General features: G+C 40.4%; 1 protein-coding gene and 1 non-coding gene across 2 annotated transcripts; one reads left to right on the forward strand and one right to left on the reverse strand.

The window, feature by feature from the left end:
* Positions 1 to 12,637: 12,637 nt before the first annotated feature.
* Positions 12,638 to 18,161, forward strand: CRP (C-reactive protein). Its single transcript, XM_065901486.1, is given in 3 exon segments — positions 12,638 to 12,819; positions 13,053 to 13,358; positions 13,361 to 18,161. Coding segments are annotated over 3 exon segments (672 nt in total). The 5' UTR covers positions 12,638 to 12,755; the 3' UTR covers positions 13,663 to 18,161.
* TRNAC-ACA (transfer RNA cysteine (anticodon ACA)) lies at positions 17,755 to 17,826 on the reverse strand. Its single transcript has one exon. It is a non-coding gene; the product is annotated as a tRNA-Cys (tRNA).
* Positions 18,162 to 21,034: the final 2,873 nt, after the last annotated feature.

Genomic DNA, 21,034 nt, shown 5'->3' on the forward strand with positions numbered 1-21,034 from the left:
CCAAATATTGGACTTAACCTTAAAAGAAGATAAATCTAACTTGATGGAAAGGTGTACAAGTAAAGGTTGAGTAGTGGAGATAAAGGCAAAATGCACCAACATGAGAAAGGATAACACAATAAGTACTTCTAAGACAGAGCACATAGCCAGATGGATTGAGGAAGAATATCTTTTTCTGCACTCCTTCAGTTAGCTATATTCCCTTGTTTTGGTGTACTTGTGACAGTTGCTGTTACTTGGTGGTGGAAAATAGTAACTAACTGGGAAAAAACAATGATGCCACATCTATATTACATTGATATCATTCCCTCACTTATCAATTACACCTGAATTATTAATAGATCTTGTCACAAAACGAGAGCTGTAGCTGAAGTGTACTAATGACCAGTGGTGATGGTGCTGGAATTTCTGTATTCAAGGGGCTTAGTAGTGGAAGTCTGGTTGAAAAGGGGTCCTAGGAGGTATTGTATTGAAGCTACATTTGAATAGCAAGCACATTTTATTATTTCTTTTTCACTTAAATCACATCAGCCCTTCCCAAGTTGGCTCTGGCTTTGCTAATTACCTAAGAAAATGATGCGGCAGAAAGAATGCTGTTCAGAGATGGCCTGGAGCATTGAAAGCTGATGAAGTTATTTCTTAAGTAGTGTATTTGGCCCCATGGGCTGAGATTCAGAAGCATCAACAGCCACTTCAGTTTGGAGATCTGCTTAGGGTGATTACCAAGATGAAACAAATGTGAGAATAGGGGAGAGACCTTTCCCAAGTGGCCTTTATCAGCCTGAACAATTCTTCAGGAAGAGGAGGTGGCAGCCACCTCTGGGGCCAAGAATCAAACATTCCTGCCCTGAATGTATTTCAGAGGCTAGGTCACTATGTAGGAGCCCCCAGGGGATTCAGAAACAGGAGATGACAAAAATAGAAGGTGCAAAGGGATGGAGGGAATCAAGAGAATCTGATTATGCAGAAGGGAAAAGGAAGATGTATCAAATAAGTCATGGTGATGGGCTTTGCCGACATCCCATATTACTAAACTATTCATGAGGGTGCCAATACCCAGTACCACTCTCAGAGTTAGCAGAGGTGGAATTCTCTCCCAACAGGGGTAAATCCATGGGCTTCAGATTAATCACTCAAGGAATTGCTCCAGATGAGTTTACAGGTTATGGACTCAGGACAATTGACACCACTTCACTGGTGTTTTGTGAAGCCCAAATAAAAAATTTTTTCAACTATTTTTATTCTTTCAACCATTACAGAGTTTTTATCATTGCCTTTGGTAACATTGGGTCCTGAGTTTGGAGAAAACAACTTTGTCTTGGCTATCTGATTTAGGAGCTCTTGTAGTAGCTTGTTTTCTTCATTTTGCAGGTGGGAGTCAATGCTGTGGTAATCTCGTGTGCCCTGATAAATTCTTTGAACTCCTTAGAGGAAGAGCTCATTTCACTTTGCAGGACTTGTAGGAGCCACACTCCTCTTGGTGAAAGAAGCCCAGGCTGCAGATGCTGAGGGAATGTGACTCTGCCCTGACTGTGCTGTGTGACTCTGGCTGAGACAAACAGAATGAGAAGTTGGGTAGAATAAATTTAGAGTCTAATTTCTTTGGATTTTTAACTCACAAGGGTGAGACAATTTGACTTTAGACTTTACTTACAAGGAAATTTAATTTTGGGATTTTAATCTCTTCCTGGAAATTTAATAATGAAGAGATTTTGTATTTAGATTTGGGACAGTATTCTTACCTGGAGAATCCCATGGACAAATGAACCTGGCAGCTTACGGTCCATAGGGTTGCAAAGACTGATCACACAACTGAAGTGACTTGGCACGAACACATTTTATGTTTTGGGCATTTATTACTTAAATACCTTAATATTGTCATTGAATTTCATTGCAAAGCTTTAAAAAATTGGAATATAGTTACTTTACAATGTTGTGTTAGTTTAGCTTCTGCTGTATAGCAAAGTGAATCAGCTATTGTTCAGTCACCCAGTTGTGCCTGACTCTGCGACCCCATGGGCTGCAGCATGCTAGACTTCCCTGTCCTACACCATCTCCCGGAGCTTGCTCACATTCATCTCCATTGAGTCAGTGATGCAATCCAACCATCTTGTCCTCTGTCATCCCCTTCTCCTCCTGCCTTCAGTCTTTCCCAGCATCAGGGTATTTTCTAATGAGTCAGTTTTTCACATCAGGTGTATACATATATCCTTTCCTTTTTGGATTTCCTTCCTAGGGTGGACCTAGAGATATTCATACAAAGTGAAGAAAGTCATTGCAGAACTTTTGATGGAACTATATTTGGATGATATGACTAGAAATAATTTGAATTGGGAACAGTATGGAGTTAATTTTAAACTTGACTGTAGCATGGCCTTATAGTAATTTAATTATTCTATTATTCTGGAGCAAAATCTACGTTGATTGCCAGCAGTCATAGGAGAATTTATAAAGGAACATTGGGGATAGTTACAGCTCTAGTTCGTCACAGGTGTTTTAGTTGAGCCATATAGATTAAAAGAACCAAAATATAGAGCTGGAAGCAGCATTAGCGATATGTCCCTGGCCTCACTTTCCTTATTCTCATTCCATCTCCAGGGGAGAAGTCAGTCATGTCCTGCAGCTACCTAATACAGGCTCTGTACTCCTCATCTCAAGTCTGCGTTCAGTGACATCATGTTGGCAGTTTGCAATCAGCCCCAGTGGGAGTATTTGAAGCATGGAAACCAGCAAACACGGCAGACCAGGGTTTTTTGTTCCAGATCACTGGTTTGCCAGCAGTATATAGGTCATCTACTCTGGAAGGTACTACCGCTCCTGTCCTGTTAGTGACTTTGGGATGAGGAGCTGAACATGTCCTTGTCAGTCCTTTTTCCCTCCTGCCTGTGTGTGTGTGTGTGTCTGTGTGCTGAGACGTGAGTGTGTGTGCTCAGCGGCTCAGTTGTGTCCAGCTCTTTGCAACCCCATGGACTGTCGCTCACCAGGCTCCTCTGAACTTCAGTGTTCATTCGGATGTCCCTGGTGTCTATACTAATCTCCTTTTTCTGTTCAAGGATTCCATCAAGGAAGCCACATTACCTTTAGTCATCACGTCTCCTGAATCTCACTGGTCTGTAACAATTTCTGGGTCTTTCCTTATGTTTCACCACTTTGACAATTTTGAGGAGTACTGGTCAGGAATTTTGTAGAAAATCCCTCAGTTTGAGGTTATCTGATGTTTCTTTTCTTATTAGACTGGAGTTATGGGTTTTTAGGGAAAGTTATTTATTTAAAAATATAAACACAATAGATATGTACATACTTATGTACATTTATAATATTATTTTGAATTCTAAAAGTTAAGTAAGAGATAATGTTTAAATAGCTCTTATAAGCGGCCTTTTTTATTCAGCTTTAAGATTCAGCCCTTTTGAAATGCAAGCTTTTTTTTTTTTTTTGCTATAATGTGATATGTGCATTTCTGAAAATCCTCATGTTCTGCTTAATTGTGCATTAAAAATAGCAGGGCTTGTGGGATAATTAGACCGATAGATTATTAGGAACAGACCACTCAGAACCTATGCACTAATACTATCAGAGCACTAATATGAACAGTAACAATCCCAATCAAATTATTAGCATGGTGAAGACTTTTCAGACACCCTCACCAGTCTCACAAATCAGTCATGCTTTAGGAACCTACAGCCCAAGACTCATATGACCGCCTTTGAGATATATGTCTTTGAGGATGATCACCTCCAATAGATATTGGTTTCATAAAAACTTATAATTGGATCCCAGTGTAGCTTTAACTATCAGAAAATGTTTTTCAAAGGAAATAAGAGCTATATCTTGACAGCTTCTTCATAAACACCACAATATAGTTGGATGCCATGAAATGTATAGCAGTTTTTGAAGCCACTAAAAATACTTCATGTAGCAATACTACTAATGGCATTTAGGCAGAACTTTCAGCCTTTTCATTAAGATCTCTGCATCTTATTAAGGGTTTTCTTTATTTGTGAGAAAGTGTGGTCTTTATTGTTTCACTACATTAGCCTGTTAAGGAAGATGGCGTATGAGTGGATTTGGTTTTATATTATTCTAACACTGTTCTTTTAGTTACCAATCAGATATGGTCTCATTTGCATCCGGACACTTGTATTTGTTGCAGAGCACAGTGCGTGCATATCTAATTCATTCTTTTTAACTGAGGCGTACTGTTTCTTCATATGGGTATGCATTTCCCAACCGGTGGATGTTTGGATTCCTTCTATTTTTTTTTTCCCCGATTATAAATATGCAGCAAAAATTTCCTTGCACATGTCTCTTCCTACTTTAATCTGCTTCCTGGTTACCAGTTAGCTATCAATGTGAAGTGGAAACCTGAAAAAATTTAAACTGTGTGTTAAAAATGTTCCTTTTTATGATATAAATATCTTCCAAAATTAAAGGGAAATAAAAAGTGTTTCCTAATTCATTCAAAAAGTTATAAAAAGGAACTTTTTATAGGTTATATCCCTAGAAGAATTATTTTGTTAATAGGGTTTGAACATATTTAATGGAACGTATACAGTAATTTGGGGAGCACTAGTACCATCTTTGGAGAAGGAAATGGCAACCCACTCCAGTGTTCTTGCCTGGAGAATCCCAGGGACGGAGGAGCCTGGTGGGCTGCCGTCTATGGGGTCGCACAGAGTCGGACACGAATGAAGCGACTTAGCAGCAGCAGCAGTTCCATCTTGGGTTTTCCAGGTGGTGCTAGTGCTAAAGAATCTGCCTGCAGTGCAGGAGACACAGGAGACTTGGGTTCAATCCCTGGGTCAGGAAGATCTTCTGGAGTAGGAAGTGGCCACCCACTCCAGTATTCTTGCCTGGAGAATTCCATGGACAGAAGCGACTGGTGGGTTACAGTCCATGGGGTTGCAAAGAATCAGACGTGACTGAGCAACTTAGCATCGCACCATCACAATATTGGGTCAATTGATGGGTACAATGTAGCTACCAATTTATTCATTTTTATATACTTTAATTTTTCTTATATAAAAGTGTTTCACATTTCCATTAGGTTTACTTCCAAATGTTATATGGGTTTTATTGCTATTGTGACTGGGATCTTTTATATGCCATATTTTCCAATTGATCTCTGCTGTGGGAAACTTCTTAAATGTGTTCTATTATGGTTATTTTATGTCAACACAAATGTTGAACTCCTATGGAGTCTAATAATTTATGTGTAGATTTTTTCAGGATTTTAAATATAAACAACCATATGTGTAAGTCACTGTACATCTTTCTTCTTTTCTGACCATCAGATCACTTTTTTTCCTTGTCTTACTGCCTTGTGTTGGACAGTGCAGTGGGCTGATAGTTGGCAACTTCCCATGTCCCTGACTCTAAAGGGAAGCTTCTAAAATTTCATTTTTAAGAATGGTATTTGCTCTAGGCTTTTAGTAGCTCCTCTTTTAACTTCTACTTAGGATGAGTAAATGATACATTTTCTAAATTTTTCTGGTATCTACTGAAATGGTCTTATGTGGTTGCTTTTAAGTCTATCAAAGCCATATAAATCATATTGATAAGTTGTCCTAATTTCAAACTATCCCCAAATTTCAGAAGAAAACCCTGGACAGGTTAGTGTTAATTATTTTACTGTGTTCGAGATAACCCTTTGCAGGTGGCTACCCAGAAAAGGTGCTGGCCCACTGTAAATCTCCGTGGAAACCACTCAGGCAACCAGTCCTTATACGTTGTAAGGCTTGAACACATACTCCTCAGTCATGCCAGCATGGTCTCACCATGGATGTATACCTATGGCTCACCCTTTCCAAGCTTGACTTAAAGATTTTTAGCTATGACTGCAAGGCTCATCCCCCAGCCACATTAGGCGAAAAGCAATGTTCACTCCAGTCATGAACGCTAAGTTGTCATGACATATTGCCATTATGTCACTAACTCATCACACCAGGAGAGAAGCTTGTACTTCTCTAATCAAGCAGCCTCATAACCCAAGGGTAGGGATCCCTCCTTAGAGTTTGATGATTTACTCTGCTAGGTCTCTGACTGTTGTCCTAGAACATGATGGTTCATGGGGGCAGAGTTGTGACTGTGTGTTCCCATAAATGGTGCTTCAGCAGGTGGGAATATTTGCATTTGCTGTTGTTTGCTTAGCAACTCTACCTAGTCATGATGTTTAAAACATTTTTATGTAGTTTAATTTGACTTGCATAATTTTTATGTAAGATTTTTGCATCTATGTTCACAGATAAGATTAACTTCTCATTTTCTTTTCTCATACTGTTTTTATTTGGGCTGTCATGTTAACTTGTTAAAATAAATCAGGTAGCTTTCTCTTTTCTAAAATTCTCTTTTTCTTCACAGTTTTCACTCTCCTTTTCTTCTTTCCTTTCTTCCTTTCCTCCTTCCTCTCTCCCTCCTTCCCTTTCTCTCCCCCCTTTTCTTTCTTTTGTTCAACATCCATTGCTTCTTAATCCTTTCTAGGATACACACACACACACACACGTACACACACACACACGTGCACACACAAACATACATACTATTTACAGATTTTTCCAATGTTTCTTCTTTTCCTGATTATTAAGCTCCTTAAAATTGTTAGGCATGGATCTTTTTTACACATCCTGCTTGGTCTGTGACTCTTTCAATCTGACCATGTTTGTCATTCATTCTGGGAAATTTTCTATTATTTCTTTGGTTATTTTTTCTACCTCTAATCCCCAATTTTTCTTTATCTGAAACTCTTGTTTTGAGTATCAAAGTTTTGATTCCCAAGATTTTTTTTTCTTTGGTCTAGGCTTTATATCCTCTGAGTATCTTAATTTTGTTTCTCAACAAGTAACTTCTCAATCACTCTTAAGTCCTGTTTCTTAAGGTGAGTGTCCCTAAACTTGTTGAGTGGGATGCCCCCTTTTCTTTTCTCTCTCTCTCTTTTTTTTAGGATGCCCCCTTTTCAAGGCATTAATTCTCTCAGCTTGTCTGTAGATGCTGTTACTCTTTTCTGTAGCTTGTCTTCAGGGATTATGAGGAAGGAGGAAAAAGTTCTGGCAAGGCATACCAGCAATTGCTCTTCTGGATGTGAGATTTTTGAGATTCCTTGTGGGTATCTCCAGCATCCCAGGTCTAAGAATTCTCACTGCCCGGGTTAAGGGTAATGACTTCTGATGCTTAATGCTTGACTAAGAAGGCAATGGACGATAGTGACTCCTTCATCAATCTCTCCACTAATTTGTTCTACCACTTGCTGCCTTTGTCCTTTACTTTGGGGCACTCAGAAACACTTCAGATTTTCAGAGCAGCTCTCCCAAGCATATATTTTGGGTTATAATTTCCTCTATCTATGTGATTTATATCTTTTCTGTCTTTCAGAGATCTCCAATGTTTTTTTCAACTCATGGAACTCTTTTTTCCTGGTACTATGTGGATTTATTCTTTAAGAAAATGTTCTCTATCATTTGGAGGAATTGAGATGGGAAGAAAATACTTGTGCTTGAACTCTGTCCACCATTGATTAAATTTAGCAACTTGGCTTTCCCCCTGCAGTTCCTTCTTACCTTCCCTCCTTATTTCTTCATCTATTCACCCCACAACACTATTGAGCTCCAAATCTGTGAAAGGCTCTGTAATAGACTGCCTTTCAAGAAGGTGATGCCATTGCCCCAAAATAATAGGGTATGAACTTTCATTCTTTTTGGACTTTCCAGATGACAATAGTGGTAAAGAATCTCCCTGCCAATGCAGGAGATGCAAGAGATGTGGGTTCAATCCCTGGGTCAGGAAGATCCCCTAGAAAAGGAAACGGCTACCCATTCCAGTGTTCTTGCCTGGAAAATCCATGGACAGAGGAGCCTGGAGGGCTATAGTCCATGGGGTCACAAAGTCATGACTGAGCACATACACACACACATCTCTCTTTTTTCCTAATGAAGATGCTGTTGCTGTACCAATCCACGTGCACAATTTTTCTTGACCTTGGGGTTATCTTTCCTAGATTCCTAACTGAGTTTAAAATTGTAGTGTTTGAACACTGAATAAGTGAAACCAACCAGTCTGTGTACTAACAATCAAACCACCTTGACCTCATTCACATAGCATTTGCCATTAAAGAACACTGTTCTCTATAGCTTTGAGTTTGATCAGTGTTATATTTCTATAATTTTTCCTGCTGACTTGCTTCTCAAATATCTCCCCTTCTCTGTAGTTTTATTGATTCTGCCTCAGTTTTGGTGCCTATTGTCTTTAGCGTGACTGTGGTACTATGATGTGTAGTAAGAAGTATATATTTGGCCTTTGTCCCCATTTGTGCCACAACCCTCCTAAAACCCTAGGAGAGTGATGAAGGTCTTTTGTTGTGTGAATAGGTGGACTACACCTAAAGACAGAGGCTGGTTACCAGGAAAAACAGCCATGTGATTAGAGGGTTGGAACTTTCAGTTCCATCCCCATACCTCCAGGGAGGAAAGAGGAGCTGAAGATTGAGTTCAGTCACTAATGGCGAATAATGTAATGAAGCCCCCATAAATACCCAAAAGGTGTTCAGAGTTTCCAAGCTGGTGAACATGTGGAGATGTGAAGAGAGTGGTGTGCTCAGAGATGGCATAGGAGCTCTTCACTTTTCCCCATACCTTGACCTATGCATCTCCTTCATCCGGCTGTTCCTGAGTTATATCGTTTCATAACTAAGGGGTAGCCTAGTAAGTAAAATGTTTCTGTGAGCCACTTTGACAGATTAATCGAGCCCAGGGTGGAGGAGGTTGTTGGAATCTCTGCTCTATAGCCAATAGGTCTGTAGCACAACCTGGGCTTCAGATTGGCACCTGAAGGGAAGGTGGGGGGTGGCAGTCTTGTAAGAATGAATCCTTAACCTGTGGAATCTTATACTATCTCGGGGGAGAGAGTATTAAGATTGAATTGTAGGGCATGCAACTGATATTGAAGCATTGTTTGGTGTTGTGAAGATACACACACACACACACACACACACACACACACACACACACACACACACACACACACCCTGCTTTGCCACATTGGGATTGGGTCCAGAATGATTGTAAAAACTTTCTAGTTAGCTAGCTTAGTGCCTGGTACCTGGTAAATTCTCCTAACATGTGTCTTGTTGTACTAATGAACTAAGACCCACTAAGGGGGTCTCCCTATTTACTATCTCTCTCACTCCAATACATCCTTCATCCTGCCACCAATGAAGATTTCAAACACAGGCCTATTATTTTCTTGTTCAAGAAACCTTGAAAGCCTCTCACTTATTTTGAAAGACCTCAGGGCCAAATTTTCTACACATTGTTTCATTAGCAAGTTTTTATGAATGGTGGCAACAGAGAGTGACAATAATACTTTAAAAATACAACTGTAATTATTTTGCTGGCAAACAGAACAGCAATACTAATAGTGATTACTAAGTGGGAAATATTAGGTAGAGAAGATACACTAACGAGCCACTATAGAGAGTAAATAAGAGAGTGAATTGGTACATTCTGTGAAGTAAGGATATGTCAGAATTTTGTCTTGAAAACCAATAAAATTTGGGGACTGAAAAAGATATTGATTCACTAAAATGGACTATCATGCACAGAGAGGTTCAAGTAATTTTTTTGGAGTTTGTGAATGAAATGATAGAAAATGAAATTTGTGGTGACCATCACTCATATTATTTTCTTAGTCTTAAAACTCTTGCTTCTCTACCTGTGTCTCAGCTTAAATGCTGCCCCTTTCATAAAAAACCTATACTTCCCTGGGGTGGGAGGGGGATTCCTGTGGCAAGGATGCTAATTGGATATTTCATTTTAGGGCAAGTAGTAATCAGTTTGGACACACAATTGTCAGGGGGATTTCTATTTGTGAAAACTCATTGAAACATAAATATTACACAACCAACTAAGATAAGTAAAAAGAGGGTATGTTGGCTAATAGACTTCACTTCAGAAGACCTGAGTTGAAACTGGTAAGACTAGATTGAGAGACTCAAGCAATGTCCTTGGAGGCTCTGCCATCTCTTAGCTCCACTTGGGAATCAAGGACGGAGAGATGGGAAAGGGAGGACCACTTCTATTAGCCAGAGAACTTTAAAACTATTTCACTTTTTAAAAAAAACTATGTGCCAGTATTCAAGCATTCTGGCACATAGTTGTTGTTCTCAGTTGTTGATGAGAAGTCAAACCAGAAATCAATGATTAAATCTGACAAGGAAGAGATTTTTGTTTATGTTCATTTTGCTGGAGTGGCGGAGGCCAAAGTCTTGTTTACATGGATTGAGGAGAAAACAGGAGATGGGAAAACAGAGATTGTCAGTACACAAAACCCTTTTCAGGAGTTGTCCAGTAAATGAGAGCAGAAACAATGAACAGTAGCTGAAGGGGATGTGGAATCTTGGGATGCTTGGCATGTGGAATCCTTCCTCCCTTTTTTCCTTTCTGTAAAAGATTAAATATATTACAGCATATTTGTCTGGTTTTGGGAATGATTGAGTAAAGATGAAGAAATTAATGGTGCAAAAGATAGAATACCTATGGAAGCAAAACTCTGAGTGATTAAGAGGGTCTGGGATCCTTTGCAGAAGTACAAAGGTTGCCCTTAGATATATATGGATTCATCCTTTGTCATAAGAGGGAGGCAGAGTATGTAAGTAAAGATTCAGAAAGACTGGTAAATTTGGAGATGGGAGAATGTGTAAAGATATCAGTTTGGATTTTATAGCAGGAAGACCACATTGATAGTTTTGATTTAACAAAAGACAGTATATCTCCTTTAAGTAAATGTTGAGGTAGTTGGTCTAGAGCTGATACAGGGTTCCATAGTCAATTATCCAGGCTCCATCTATCTGCAACCTCAAGTGTGCCTCTCACTCATGGTGGTCTAGAAGTGATACTCTAGCTCCTATTATCATGTGTCTTAATACTAGGCAGAAGGCAGGGGGGAAGTGGAAAGGAAGACCACAAGAGACGTCTTTAAAGGGCACAACCTGGAGAATGTCCTTATTCCTTCTGTTCCTATCTCATTGGCCAGAATATAATCACATTCTCACTCCTAACTGCAGAGGAGGCTGGGAAGTTTTGTGTTTGATGGGGTGACCGTGTGCTCAACCAACAGTGCTGTTCTTACTGGGTGAGAAGTGGAGAATGGGCATCGTGCAGCTGCCAGAAGCCTCTGCTACAAGAGATACAGTGGTTTTTTTCTGTTTGCTTCTAATTTCTCAATAAAGAGCTGCGATTGCTGTGTAAAGAATGGATGAGATTCTGGGGGTTTGAGGAGACAGGAGGAGCTAAATAGCCATCTTGAAGACTGGGTTAAATAGGGATCTATAGTAAGATTAAAAAGCAGAGACATTACTTTGCCAACAAAGGTCCGTCTGGTCAAGGCTATGGTTTTTCCAGTGGTCATGTATGGATGTGAGAGTTGGACTGTGAAGAAAGCTGAGCACCGAGGAATTGATGCTTTTGAACTGTGGTGTTGGAGAAGACTCTTGAGAGTCCCTTGGACTGCAAGGAGATTCAATCTGTCCATCCTAAAGGAGATCAGTCCTGGGTGTTCATTGGAAGGACTGATGCTGAAGCTGAAACTCCAGTACTTTGGCCACCTCATGCAAAGAGTTGACTTATTGGAAAAGACCCTGATGCTGGGAGGGATTGAAGGCAGGATAAGAAGGGGACGACAGAGAATGAGATGACTGGATGGCATCACCGATTCGATGGGCATGAGTTTGAGTAAACTCCGGGAGTTGGTGATGGACAGGGAGGCCTAGCGTGCTGCGATTCATGGGATTGCAAAAAGTCGGATATGATTGAGCGACTGAACTGAACTGAAATGATAGTAAGATTGGCTTCCCAGCCAATGCAGGAGATACAAAGGATGTGGGTTTGAACTCTGGGTCAGGAAGATCCCCTGGAGAAGGAAACAGCAACCCACTCCAGTGTTCTTGCCTGGAAAATCCCATGGACAGAGGAGTTCATAGAGAGTTTCTATTCACTATGCATCCATAGGACTGTGGGATGCAGTCTATCGAGTTGCAAAGAGTGGGACACAACTGAAGGACTGGGCATATCATCTTGATTTTTCCCTCAACCTTGACATGAAGAAACTCTGACATGTGGTACATTTATGATCAGGCACATGTTTCACTGGACCAGCGATTTCTTTGCAATGAAACTCAATTGGCTAAGAAAAAATTGTCCTTGGCTCTGTGGATGACATGTTTGTTTTTGGCATTTCTCAATTTGTGAACCAGGGGCATCTGAAAAGTGTCGGCAATGATGTTCATCTCCAGAAGCTATCCTCCATGAAACACCAAGACTTGAGCTGAAGTGGGTGCTAGAGATGCACTATGATATGTTCTTAGATGGCCATGCTTCTATTAAGATTTTTTTTTTAAATTTTCTCAAGATAAATAGCCAATTGGAACTCTTGGGAAGCTTTGTCATTTTTCCTGTCACAAAGAATTGGTGATCCCATAGTCACAAGAGCTTATAATAAATAACCAACATTGATCTCTCTGTTCCAGAATTATTCTGCTTCCCTTCTTTCCAGAGCCCTGACACTTGCTGAGAAAGATAATATTGGAAAATCATTTACGTGGTGGCACAGATGCTCCCACTGCCTTGGATATAAATCCAGGCAGGACGGAGCAGAGCAGGTCTTGAGGCAAAGAATCTAGGACTTCTGATTGCTGAGCTTTCAGCCAAAGACGTCTTCTCCAGAAGGGTGAATCCAGATTCTCGAAGCACTGGCGGCAGAGACTGACCATGGAGAGGCTGTTGTGGTGTTTCCTGGTCTTGATCAGCTTCCCTAGTCTTTCAGGCCAGACAGGTAGGGGCTACTCCAGGCAGTGCCAAGGATTTTATCTGAGTGATGGGGGTGGGGCCTAAGATTATACAAGCTGAGGTCAGAGGAACATTCAGCATGGGTGAGTGTATGTCTCTCTGTGTGTATGACACTGAGGAAAAATCAGTCTATTTCTCAATCCCAAACTCTATTTATGCAGGAATAGATCTTTGTGATTTGAGAAACTTCTCATCTCTCCTCTGCTTTCTGTCTCACAGACTTGCATAGGAAGGCCTTCGTGTTTCCCAAAGAGTCGGATTATTCCTATGTATCCCTGAAAACACAGTTAAAGACACCACTCACCGCCTTCACAGTGTGTCTCTATTTCTACACAGAGCTGGCCCCAATCTGCGACTACAGCATTTTCTCTTAGGCCACCAAGGAGCAATATAATGAGATCCTCATATATTGGTCTAAGGGTAAAGGCTATAGTTTTAGTGTGCGTGGGAGGGAGGTATTATTCCAGAGTCCTGGAAACACTGATGCTCCAACACACATCTGTGCCACCTGGGAGTCTGCCTCCGGAATGCAGAGCTCTGGGTGAATGGGAAACCCCGGGTGAGGAAGAGTCTGCAGAAGGGAGCCTCTCTGGGGACAGACGCCAGCATCATCCTGGGGCAGGAGCAGGATGCGTTCGCTGAGGCCTTTGATAGAAATCAGTGTTTGGTGGGAGACATCGGAGATGTGAACATGTGGGACTTTGTGCTGTCTCCAGAAGAGATTAACGCTGTCTATACTGGTGGGACCTTCAGTCCTAATGTCCTTTACTGGGAGGAACTGAACTATGAAGCAAACGGTGAGGTGTTTGTTAAACCTCAGCTGTGGTAGTGAGATTGGGCTGTGGTCCTGGAAGTGCTTCCTGGCAATTCCACCTTATGGCTCTGGACTTCCGCCACCCCCATACACACGTCTGCAGGCATGCTCTGTGAACACAGGCTTTTGCTTCCCTGCTCTACCTTCCTCAACACCGGCAATGGAATTTTTAAGTATCTGGCTTGGGAGATTGGAAAGCTTATTGTCAGGGAGCATTTAACAGGAGGCTTCCTGTGTGCTGTTTTGGATCTGTCAGGAATCCTCTGGTCCTTATTAATTCCTGAATATTCAGGAATTAAGAGGAGAGGCATGCCTTTCCCAGTGCTGAGGAATCCAGGCATTTCTCATTATGGTGATAAGTACCCTCTTCCTTTTTATAAACCATACGGTAAAAAGTGATTGTTTGCAACTTTCTGTCTTTGATAGGAATCGTCTTATGTTTTGTAAGTCTAGAATTTTAATCTTTATCTTTGCTGAGAATAACTACCTTGTAAGACAGTATATATGCCCACACCATGTTTATTAAAACACCTTTGCTCCATCAGAGCTTTGGTCCCCGTGCCTTTCTTTTTTTCTTTCTCTCTCTTACTTTCTTATCATCGACTCTGGGCCACCAGGTTCCGGTCCAACAAAGGACCAACAAATGGCGCCCAGAAACAGGGACTTGGTACACGTGGCAGATTTGGATGGAGTGACCCCCAGGGCCTATTGAGCCTGGTAAGTACTAAGATATGGGTCAGTCGGCTGGAAAGCTCCCTCACTTTTCTACTTTACTTCATCTCTTGTTTATTTCTTTATAATTTTTTTTTTTAGATTAGAAACTGCTATTTCCCGTACTGTAATCAGAGAAAAAGATAAAAGGCAACTAGAGAAATTACTTGCTTATGAAAATGCAAATAAAGTATGTCAAAAGGCTATAACTCCAATTCGTGAGACAGGGACTATTATTGATTATTTGAAGGCCTGTCACAACCTAAGACCAGAAACTCAAAAGATGCAAATGCTAGCTGAAACAATGGTTGCTGCCTTAAGAAAGGGAAGTGAAGGATGCTTTACATGTGGAGATAAGACCCATTTAAAAAAAGACTGCCCTAAGAAAGTAAAAACAAACAAGCAAAAAAACCCTCCAAAAATCTGCCCTTGCTGCCATAGAGAAATGCATTGGGCCAAAGAGTGTAAATCTAAATTTGATATTGAAGGGAAACCTATTCTGGGAAACTCCAAGCAGGAGACCCCCCAGGTCCCCTTCAACAAAACCAGGGGCAAATTCCATCTTTTCCCTTAAACCCTCAACATCCGGCAGTGGTGCTATTGATATACCAGCCCTAAATGACTTTCTCCTTTACCCTCAAGCAGTCCCCTCTAGAATATCTACTGGACTTTTTGGGCCCCTGCCCCCACAAACCTTCGGTCTTTTACTTGGCCGATCTAGTTTGACTTAACAGGTGGGAAGGCCAGGGGTCTCCAAAAGGAGAAAATAGGCTGCAAGTGTCAGACATTTTTATCTCTCTTAAGCGGTAGGAGGAAACAAACTAGTGATATTTTTTTTCCTTTTCTATACAAATTTAAAAAGAGGTTTCTCTTAAAATACTGTGTTGCATTATGACACCAAGTTTCACTTAAAGTTAACTATTCTAGAACCCTGAGTTAACCAATGCATTTTTCTTATGGAAATGTTTGTCTTAAGCTATGTCAATGTGCTATACATTTACCCCAGACTCTGTCTTCAAGTTGGTTCTGCCAAATGGCTCAGAACCTACTTGACAAACCAGTATGTTATACTCAGATATTGTTCCCCTAATCTGTATAAACAAAACTATTTGTACCGTAATCTGCGTTTCTTCAAGATTCATGTCAATCATTTTATGGCCCAGGACAACTCAGCTGGTGCCAAGGTTATATCAAAATGCATGTTGTGAGTGAGGGGCCTGGTGCTATTCTCTGAGTTTTGAGACATTTCCTTTCTCTAATTAGCAGACTGCTAGTAGTTATATGACACCTGGCTAAAGACTAGCCGGGGTGGGGGGCACTCTTTCTGCCCCCTTCTGATGCCTATGTCAAAAGCTTTCTCTACCTCCTTTATACTTTAATAAAATTTCATTACAAATCTCAATTTGAGAACACATTACAAACTTCTACCAATTTTCAAATAGCTTTTCTGGAATACTTTTTAAAAGAATTTCCTTTCATTATCCTTCTGGTAAGCTATGAAATTTCTTCAAAAACACTGAATTTATTATTTCTCACATTTCTTTTTTATAGATGGGACTAAAAACGCCAAAGCTTCATTCTGGTCTCTTAAAAAAATATGAAGTCTTTTACACTAAATTCCATTCTGCTCAACAAAATGAATTATATGCTCTTATTCAAGTTATTTGCCCACATCCTTACCCCATTAATATAGTCTCCGATTCTGTATATTCATTTTTTGTATTAAAAAATATAAAAACCTCCACCATAAACTCCTAGCTTCTATTAAAACAGACAATGGTCCTGCCTATATTTCTAGACACTTTAAGCAATGTTTACAATCTTTTTCTATTAAACATACTACAGATATTCCTTATAATCCATAGACACAAGACATAGTCAAACAAACGCATAACACACTAAAGTTACAAATAAGAAAAAAAAAATCAAAGAAGGGGTAATACACAGGTACACTACTGTCTTCCTTATCTAAAGCAGACTTTACTAGATTCCAACATAAGATATTTTCTAAACCTATAATTATTGTTAATACAGTTTTATTTGTTTTAAATTTTTTAAACGTACCACAGGGAAATATTTTAACAAGAGCAGAAAGGCATTTTGAGGAATTGAAGGATACTTCTCTTCCTCTGCCCATTTGGTACCAAGACGGGTTCAATAAACAGTAAAAATCTGGGAAATTAATCTTATGGGGGAAGGGATATGCTTGTATTTCCCCAGATGGATCCAACAAACTATTTCCTCGGAAAATTCGACCCAAGGGGGCCCGTAACATTCAAAATGGATATGAAACAACAAGAACCCTAGGAGGAAGAAACTTCAATATGGGCCATGGTGGCTCTAAAGATCTCCAGAAAGCACCGCCTTCGGAGAAATCAACCCTATGATCTCCTCACTTGGGGACAAATAAAACCCCTCTCTAATCAAGTTAAAAATCTGATTTCCCAACAGGAAATGCCTCAGAGTCCTGAAAACCTTCCTATCGCTATGCTGACCTGCACGACCCACCCCCCGCCCCCCCACCACCACTCAAGCTGGATTAACAAATCAGACTTGCGACTTAGCTGGGTTTACTTACCCAACCCCCCTTTATTACAGGTCATAAAATGGACGAGAAAAGACCAATCGTATCAACCAATGACTCCACCCGTATGCCCCCACCCTGGAACCCTCACACCCTGGGGAAGAGGGAAAACGAATTAACATTTTTTAGGCCTTCCACTGTGCCTGGGCCCAGGAAAAATTAAGCATAAACGTTAGCCAACAAACTCGGGCTTTCGTCCTGCCTCCAAAAGAAGACTTTCGGACATTGCTGCCCTTTCTCTGTCTGTGAACCATGTTTACTACTGAAACTTTAGGGAAAGAGTTAGGGAAAGAACAAAAAACATTATATATTATGCTGCTTAAGTGGCTTAAAAGGTTACTAACATTATGTTAAAACATTACCATGACAAAGGACTTCTTGGCTGGCTTGACAGTGGAATGACATCCTCCTCCTCCTCCTCGAATCGTCCTCCATAAACAAATTGGGCCTGAACTATGAGACATATAAAACATAAAAACTTGCTGTCAACACCAGAGAACTTGGGACTCGGACTGGACATTTCACAGGGACCAGTCATTGTCATAGTAACTATTTCTTTTGCTATAATCAGTCATATTTTATATAGGCCTGTGTCCCACTTCCTTTTGTTATGGCCATAGGAAATTTACAATTTAATAAGACTTTACATTCTGTAATTTGTATTAACTGCCAATTTTGTGTTATGTGAAGTTACTCAGTCGTGTCTGACTCTTTGTGACCCCCCTGGACTGTAGCCCACCAGGCTCCTCTGTCCATGGGATTTTCCAGGCAAGAATACTGAAGTAGGTTGCCATTTCCTTCTCCAGGAAATCTTCCCCACCCAGGGATCGAACCTGGGTCTCCTGCATTGTAGACAGATGCTTTACCGTCTGAGCCACTAGGGAAGATATCCCTGTTCAATTCAATCATAGTACCTACAGCTGGGAACAAATCAAATTTCATTTACATGATAATGCCTCTGTGAATGTACAATTACTGCAAAAGAAAATCTTTAAAACTTTTTCTAACGTCTGCCCTCTTCCACTAATTTGGAAACTTTAGCTGAACAAATTATCTGGGCTAGACCCACGAAGATGGTTTCAAAGTATTACCCACAGCGTCGGGTCTGGAACTGTAACTTTGGTGATTGTCTTGATAATTGTATTTGTTGTTTATTGTTGCCTTTCTATAAGGTTGGTTAATACTAACCAAACTCATTTGGACAGGACCTTTTTTTTTTTTTTTTTTTTTAACAAATATAATAAAATAGGGGGAACTGTCAGGAAGCATTTGACAGGAGGCTTCCTGTGTGCTATTTTGGATCTGTCAGGAATCCTCTGGCCCTTATTAATTCCTGAATATTCAGGAATTAAGGGGAGAGGCATGCCTTTCCCAGTGCTGAGGAATCCAGGCATTTCTCATTACAGTGATAAATATCCTCTTCCTTTTAATGAACCATACGGTAAAAAGTGATTGTTTGCAACTCTCTCTCTTTGATAGGAATCGTCTTCTGTTTTGTAAGTCTGGAATTTTAATCTTTATCTTTGCTGAGAATAACTACCTTATAAGACAGTATATATGCCCACGCCATGTTTATTAAAACACCTTTGCTCCATCAGAGCTTTGGTTCCCGTGTCTTTCTTTCTTTCTTTTTTTCTTTCTCTCTCTTACTTTCTTATCATCGACTCCGGACCACCAGGTTCCGGTCCAATAAAGGACCAACACTTTGTCCAACAGGATCAGGATTGCAGATGCTTTGGGATTTGCTGTTTTTTGTTTTGTTTTTTTTAAAGTTGATTATCTTAGATTATTTTAGAGATAAACCTTTACCCTCACTTAGATGAGAAGATTAGGACACAGCAAGGTGATGTGATTTTTTTTTTTTTTAAGTCAAAAGGTGAACCTTTGAGCTGAGTAGGGAGTGCTGGTCTTGTATCTAATTTCCTACTGAGAACCCCCCAGAAAGTAGGAGAGTCTTCCCCATATTCACAGGGCTCGTTAGTGTCAAAGTTAGGACACTGGCCCAGGTTTTCTGAAATGGGAAACCTAGTGATGCAGTTCCCCCACTTTCTCAAAGTACCCTGGAAGGGCACTCAGAAAGGCCCAATACAGAAAACCTATATTTTTTTCATGGCAAAGTGGAGGTATCTAGTTAGTTACTTTAATTGTTACTGTCAAGCGTTTACATAGCCATGTTTTTGTTTGCTCACAGTGATTTCATTTTGTGGTTCTTTTGGGAAACTCTTCTCAAACACCATCTGAACCACATGGGGCTGTGCGTCCCCACCTGTTTCCCCAACGTAGCCAGGCCACAGAGTGGATGTGACTCAGACTGAACTATCAGAGTAGCCCATACTTGTTTGGAGATTTAGGATGGGGGGATGGTTATATGCTCCTAGGTGGACAAATTGGAGTCTTCCCCAGGATTGATTTATGAACTCTGGGAGTGAGACATCTTTCTGCTGGAATTCCCGTCTGAGAGGGTATTAGCGGGAGACTGTCAGCAGCCATCTTGTTTCCCACACGGAGAAAGACTGCCAGGCAGGAAGCCAAGCTGGGCCAGCAGAGCTGAGGGATTGACGGAGCAGCGGAGCCTTGACTGCACTGTTTGAATTTCTGGATCTGCTTTGCCTGGAACCAGATCTACACCCGACCTTCCCACGTTCATGAACCAATAAAGCCCCTGTTTATATTAGTGAACCTGAGCTGTTATCTGATGGTTGTATTTCAAGTGGTGACTAACTTTTCTAACAATCCTCTGAAACCAAGTCCCTGTGAGTTCAGACAAACCGTTACCTGTCTTGCAGTGACATAGCTAATGGTTCTCTAACCTCCTATAGGGATTTTTTCTGTCGAGTGCAACCTCTCTTTTGTGATAGCTGGTAATTTGTGTGAGGCCAGTTGTGGGGGTGTAAAATTCTCACTCTAGAGAGTAAGAGGTATAAACTATTTTATTTAAAGTAAGCTACAAGAATATATTGTACAACACGAGGAATATAGCTGATATTTTATAGTAGCTATAAATGGAGTATAGCCTTTAAACATTTTAAGTCATTATATTGTACACCTGTACCATATAATATAGTGCTGCAACTATACTTCAGTTAAAAAAAAAAACTCACTGTGTTATTACTCCAACATGAGGAAAAAAACTAAAGATCATTGAGATCCAAGAATCTGCTATCAGTTTCAATGGCTGGAATGCACTTTCCAAGCTGCTTAAGTCCCTTGTAGAGAAAGACCCCTCAAGGATGATGGCTGCTAGTTTCTTCCAAAGGTGACCTTCACCTTGGCCTTTTAGTACTAACTGAGCTGTTGAAATTACTCCACAGAAGTCACACTTAAATATGAATTAGCCCTGTGACTATATATCAAATAGTTACTTTGGGGAAGGCATACAATAGACTAGTTAAGCATAGAGTTTCTGGAATCAGCCTGCCTAGGTTTAAATCCTGACTTTACAACTTACTATGTGACTTTTTGCCTCAGTTTTCTTGTCTATAAAGTGAGGAGAAATAATAGAAATTAGCTCAAAGAATTGTTGAAAGGATCAAGTACAATCATGTATATAGAGCATTTAGGGTAGTGCCTGGCACATAGTAAACTCTCAAAATAGTTATCTGCTATTATTATTATTGAGGAGAAGGGGATGACAGAGGATGACATGGCTGGATGGCATCACCAACTCAATGGACATGAGTTTGACCAAGATCTGGGAGCTGGTGATGGACAGAAAAGCTGAGTCCATGGGGCACAAAGAGTCAGACACGACTGAGTGATTGAACTGAACTTTGTATGATGTCCACAAACAAACATTGATTATATACCATTGAAATACAATTTGGTGGAATTGGCCTGGGTTGATTGCAGTTGAAAGGTCTGAATCTTAACCAAAAAATTAAGCTCAGAATATTAGAATGATAAATTTATGAGTGTTGAATTATGAATATTGATTCCCCTAATTGACTTGGTAACCATTTGAAAGCATAGAAATTAAGGATAAGGACTTGCCTGGCAGTCCAGTGGTTAAGATTCTGCACTTCCAATGTAGGGGTCTCAGCTTTGATCCCTGATTGGGAAACTAAGATCCCACATGTTGCACAACATGGACGA

The sequence above is a fragment of the Muntiacus reevesi genome, chromosome 1 (assembly GCF_963930625.1).
Source record: "Muntiacus reevesi chromosome 1, mMunRee1.1, whole genome shotgun sequence".
Lineage (NCBI taxonomy): Eukaryota > Metazoa > Chordata > Mammalia > Artiodactyla > Cervidae > Muntiacus > Muntiacus reevesi.